The sequence below is a fragment of the Conger conger genome, chromosome 10 (genome assembly GCF_963514075.1).
Source record: "Conger conger chromosome 10, fConCon1.1, whole genome shotgun sequence".
NCBI lineage: Eukaryota > Metazoa > Chordata > Actinopteri > Anguilliformes > Congridae > Conger > Conger conger.
In genome coordinates, this window is record NC_083769.1 from 31,492,414 (window position 1) to 31,498,550 (window position 6,137).

General features: G+C 48.0%; 1 protein-coding gene across 2 annotated transcripts in view; it reads right to left on the bottom strand.

Annotated features, from left to right (window-relative positions):
* Positions 1-5,863: 5,863 nt before the first annotated feature.
* The window catches only part of nol4lb (nucleolar protein 4-like b), a 97,003-nt gene continuing 96,729 nt past the window's right edge, over positions 5,864-6,137 (bottom strand). For both annotated transcript variants that reach the window (XM_061257899.1, XM_061257900.1), the window contains exon 11: positions 5,864-6,122. In XM_061257899.1, the coding sequence (XP_061113883.1) occupies positions 5,905-6,122 (218 nt within the window). In that variant the 3' untranslated portion in view covers positions 5,864-5,904. The remainder of the gene's footprint in view (positions 6,123-6,137) is intronic.

Consider the following 6,137-nt stretch of genomic DNA (forward strand, 5'->3'; position numbering starts at 1 on the left):
TTTGATATAATTTATGTGGTATCAAAGAGGGAAATGGGCCTTTATTCAGTAAGACGCATGTTTAAAAACTGTGGTCCTTTACCTGAGGTTTTGTCTGCCATAGTTTTCTTAAATCCAGTGAACCCTATTCAGGGAATTTACAACAAATGGCTTATGATTCACTGAAGAGTAAAAATGTTCCTGTGAAGGCTAGTGGTTTACCAGGCTTTTGGTTTCGTATGAAGCCACTGGTCTGTAAGTATTTAACTGGCTAGTGGAGTAATTGTCAGAAGCCAAGGACACAGCTCCATCACATTTACAACAAGTCGGTTTCTCCTACTACGTAAATGAACTGAACCTTATCTAGACTTGGTCCCATTTCCTCTCCCTGTACTATGTATCAGATTAAATTAACAGGTTTCTGGGGGCATGGGAAAGGGGGAGGAGAAAAAACATAATCAAACAAAACAACAAAAAGAATCGCAAAAAATCTGTACATGTAAACATCACACTTCCACTGAGTCCAAAATCAGGAGGAAAAAATACAGTTTCACATTGGTATTAGGAACAAACAGAAACTGCGATAAGAACGTCAGCTCCTGGTGGGTAAAGAGGAAAACCTATAAACAGAAACAGAAGAATCTAAAGCACCACCAAATTATAAAATCAAACAGACTATGGTCGGAAACCATTTTGATTAGACTGTAGCTGTACACTGCCCCAATAGAAAAATAAAAAGATAGGTAATTTTTAATTTTTTTTTTTTCTTTTTGCTGAGCTATACATCTGACCAAAGCAGATAAAGTATGTGTTCATTAGCAAGAACCCTGACCAGCAACACACCTGCCCGTGAGGCCTGAGTCTCTCAGGGTCAAAGGCTGACATTTGTGCACTTGATTATGTCCACTCAAGAAGCCAACAGCCAATAGTCACCAAAGCTGGAGAGCCCAAGCCTTTTGATTGGATGAGGGCGAGGATCCATTTTTTTCTGTTGGCTGCACTCAGGCCCACACCCCTCAGCAACGTGTGGTCTAAGTGGTGGCACTGTCCTGCAGTAGCAGGTCCCCCCCATCCTGAGAATCCTAGAACTGCATGCTGGGTAAACCCGCATTACTAAATGATGCCAGTCAGGTTAGTTGCTAAATGTGTCGACATCCTTGTTTGGAATGTTTAGGCTGACAGAGTTAACTTCTCTTGTGACGTTGGTATTGTACAAAATATTTCTGAAAAGACCACTTACTTCCACTACAAAAAATATATAAAATAAAAGTAATAATAATAAAAATAGAAATCAGATAAAAATGTGTAAACGGCGAGCCAGTGTGAGTGCTCTACCGATCCCAAAGAGTCAGAAGTCCAGTAAGAATGCTCAGATTATGGCTAAAATACTCTGTGGTCTCCAAGACACACTGTATACAATAGCTGCACACAGAAAAGGAACGGAAATCAAACAGTGAACAAATTACACCATTCCAAGATTGTCTTTTGCCTATTTTTTTTTTTTTTTTTTTACAGTTTGTTTTCTTAAAGTTGATGAAAAACAGAAAAGCAAACACCAGAGGATGGAGTTTTTTTTAAGGAGGGGTTGGGGGCAGGCTATTTTCACAACAGCCCGTAAACCATATAACATATAAAGATCTTTCCACATACATTTCATTGTCCCTTGTCCATTTTACAAATGCATATCTACCACAATCCTTTTTTTTTTAAACCGTAGCAGGGCTTTGCGATGTGAGGTTAGATGAATCAGCAGTGCTCGACAGTGGTTTTTTAAAAAGCGCAGGATCTGTCTGTTGCTCCAGTGCGTGCAGAACAGGGGGGGGGGAGTCACACCCCTCTCTCCTAACTCCTCCGTCTAGTTTGGCAGGACAGGAAACGGGGACAGAGGTCGACAGGAGAGCCGAGGGGGAGAGAGAGAGAGATGAAGACGAGTTGCCTAGGAATGTATTCAGCCTGAAAAATGCCAATGCGAGCTTATTTAAGAATATACAGTAAATACAGTTCCACTGTGAACCCCCTGCAGTCAGCAGTATTTGAGCTCCAGTAGAGTCTCGGAGGCCTTGCGTACAGTAATATAAAGGCAGTTAAAGGCTGGTGGAGGGCATGGTATCCTCCACCAGAGAGTACCCGTTCATATCATTCAGTGGTACTATTGATGAGTCTGAATGAAGTCTGGAAAATGCACAAGTCCAATTCTTTTTCCGCAGGAGCGTCACAGAGAATGCAGCCCCCCGTAGTGCAGGCCTGAGAGAGATGACTGTCCTACCACGGCCGTGCTCATTCGGGATATCATCTCCAAACAAAGTGAGGGTTAGCCTTGCATTTTGCATATTTCTTTTGTGTGTGCCACCAGCAATGGCACCTTAAAAGTCAACGGCTCGCTCGTGTTCGACCTAGAGATTCGGGAACTCTACTTCTATTCAGGCCCTTCCTACATAGACATTTAATACATATCATAACGCGTCAACTTGAATTCAGTGGAGGTTTGGAATTGCACATATCTGCAGGATGGAGGTGGGTCTGGGAGCTCCTCGCTGTGCTCCACTGGCTTCTCACAGCCCACCTACATTCCCTTGCCAATTGCAGAATTCCCAAAATGGCTTTAATTCACACCAGGGCTTCCCCCCCCCCCCCCCCCCAAAGTTGCCAGCAGTAATAACGATTACTCGCAAACCGACCTCCACAGTACGTTAGCGTATCCTAGCCTATCTGGGTTAATATCAGGTTGCAGGTGACCACGAATGCTATGATTATCAGCTGCATTGCGATACTCTTGCTCGTTACAGTAGGACATCTCTCACCAGTGCAAGATTTGGCCCTGAAACAGGCTCCCATCACAGAGCGTCTGCTTCAGTGTGCAAAAGGGAGCAAATTACAGTGACGCTAAAGTGAGCCCAGCAAGCCTACCTTCCAGAAGAACACTGACTCTCCTTTCTTTCAAAGATAAAACCTTCACCGGAATCTGAGGAGCTTGGAGTGACTGCGATTGAGTAGGAGGGCTGGATGATGACTGTGTGAGTGTGCAGGTATGAAGGACACACAGTCCAACCCTACAGTGTGACTGTGCAGGTATGAAGGACACACAGTCCAACCCTACAGTGTGACTGTGCGGGTCTGAGGGACACACAGTCCAACCCTACAGTGTGACTGTGCAGGTATGAGGGACACACAGTCCAACCCTACAGTGTGACTGTGCAGGTATGAAGGACACACAGTCCAACCCTACAGTGTGACTGTGCAGGTCTGAGGGACACACAGTCCAACCCTACAGTGTGACTGTGCAGGTCTGAGGGACACACAGTCCAACCCTACAGTGTGACTGTGCAGGTATGAGGGACACACAGTCCAACCCTACAGTGTGACTGAGGGTCTGAGGGACACACAGTCCAACCCTACAGTGTGACTGTACAGGTCTGAGGGACACACAGTCCAACCCTACAGTGTGACTGTGCAGGTCTGAGGGACACACAGTCCAACCCTACAGTGTGACTGTGCAGGTATGAGGGACACACAGTCCAACCCTACAGTGTGACTGAGGGTCTGAGGGACACACAGTCCAACCCTACAGTGTGACTGTACAGGTCTGAGGGACACACAGTCCAACCCTACAGTTTGACTGTGCAGGTCTGAGGGACACACAGTCCAACCCTACAGTGTGACTGTGCAGGCATGAGGGACACACAGTCCAGTCTGAGGAGTGACTGTAGATAGGTACTACAGTGTAAGAGGAGAGGCAGGACTGTGTTGGACTGTGAGAATGAGGCCCAGGTCAGTGCTTACGTGAGGCTGAATGAAGAGCCTGAGGATTAAAACAGAACAGATACTCAAGCCCCCCCCCACAAACATATAAAAACAAAGAACAATTCTCAACACAGCCCTATAAATCAACAGAAGGCTAGAGGAAACCAGAGTGCAAAGCGGTGAGAAACAAAAGCCTGGGATGATCCGTTTTTTTTAGTTCCTTTTTCTGTCTTTTTTTGTTGTTGTCCATTTTGCATTTTTGCGTGGGTCTGAGGTGCTCTGGTTCAGCCGGAGGCTGGCGTCCTGGCTTGAGGTTACAGGTCTGTGGCAACAGTCCGGTCCATAGCAGCAACGTGGGTTAATGGCCATCTCTGAGTCACAACACAAAGATGTACAGTATCTTCCCCGTAAAGTTCCACAAGTGAACTGAGGACAAAAACAGGAAGGAGCGGGGGGAGAGAGGGGGAGAAAGGAGACTCCGAGAGGGAGAGGGTGACACGGAGTGCGGTGTGTTGGGAGTTGGGGTCATGGGGTAAAATTTGGCCTTGTGTAGGACTGGGGAGGCCACCGTGTCACTGAAGAGACGACAAACAACGAGACCTAAAAAGTCTCTATTCTCAGCAGGGAAAAGTCAGTTTCCTACAGAAAACACGTCTTAACACCCAGCCCTTCGATTTCAATATTCATATCTCTACGTCTTTATCCAAGTAATTCTGCCGTTTGTGTACGCTTTGAATATATACATATATAATCTGAACAAACAAGACTTTTAAAGATTAAACTTGAACTACAGAAACAATATTTATTTTTCAATCTCTACCGAGCTGCTTTTGTAGCGGGCTTTTCAAAACAACAAAACTCTTGCTTTCTAACACCAGCTGGGATAAAGTACAGTAGGTGTACAGGGACAGTAAGTACATTTGAGGTATTTCCATGTGAAAAAAATGGCGTTTCAATATGCATAAGTTAAGTGTTATTCCCGTGGGAAAGTCTTTATTACTCAATGGGGAGGTGAGGTTTGTATGAGGGGAAAGTGCTTCAGAACACAGAGAGCGCCTATTTACAGCGAGCAAGAGGTTCCTCTCTTCCGTCACTCTTTGTCTTTTCTCTTTTTCTGTCTCCTTAGCCTCTGTTCAAAGTGTCTTCATATAGTTAGTGCTATCTTTAAGATAAGTCACACCCTTTTCAGTAGCTTAGGAACGTACAAACAAAATTCAATTCAATGGCCTTTAAAACTAACAAATTAACTTAAATTAAAAAATATCGGTCATTAAGGAAAGTTTTAGTTGGAAATGAAGGACAGTCTGTTTTGTTTCGGGTGGGGGTTGGGGTTTGGGTGAGTGGTGAAGGGGGGCGTTTTTAATCTCACTAGCGCTGTGCGCTGTGGAGGGTCAGGTGGAGACAGAGGGGAGGGCCGGGGTAGGGCCAGAGCCCAGTCCAGTGTATCCTCCAGCATACAGCTCTCTCACGCCTCCTCCAGGTACACTCCTCTCAGCTCCCGCGCCTCCTCTTTCATCTTTTCCTTAGCTTTTTTACAGTGATGGGGAGACGCGTGATCCCTCTGTGCCCCCACCTCGACGGTGCGAGGGGCCCGGTTCTAACATGGCAGAGCTTTCTCTTTCTCCGTCTCTGCGCCGACATCAAAGAGCGAGGGATGGGGGGCGGCGCGCCTTCTCTCTGGGGGCAGGTGCTGAGGAAGAGGAGGACGAAGAGGGCGGCAGGCAGTCCCAGGGTGGGGGTAGAGGAGAGCGGGGAGGGAGAGGAAGATGAAGATGACGGCAGGTAGTCCCAGGGTGGGGGTAGAGGAGAGCGGGGAGGGAGAGGAAGATGAAGATGACGGCAGGTAGTCCCAGGGTGGGGGTAGGGTAGGGGAAAGCGGGGAGGAAGAGGAAGATGAAGAAGGTGGCAGGTAGTCCCAGGGTGGGGGTAGAGGAAAGCGGGGAGGGAGAGGAAGATGAAGATGACGGCAGGTAGTCCCAGGGTGGGGGTAGGGTAGGGGAAAGCGGGGAGGGAGATGGTGGCAGGTAGTCCCAGGGTGGGGGTAAGGTAGGGTGGTGAGGAAGAGGAAGATGAAGAGGGTGGGAGGTAGTCCCAGGGTGGGGGTAGGTAGGGGAGAGCGGGGAGGGAGATGGTGGCAGGTAGGAAGAGGAGGAGGATGAAGAGGAGGAGCAGCAGGAGCGCAGCTCAGTTCTGCTGCAGGATCAGGCTCTCCAGCTCGTCGGCGGAGCGCAGTAGGAAGGCGGCAGACTCGCGGTAGCCGGCGATGAGCTGCCGGACGGCGGTGATCTCGGTGGGGCTGAGCTGGGCTGAGGCCCCCCCGCTGCCCCCTCCCCGCCCGTGACTGTTGGAGCTGGAGGAAGAGGAGTTTGACGCAAGAGACTTCATGCTGAGGTCAGTCGGTCCTGCAGGGAGAGACC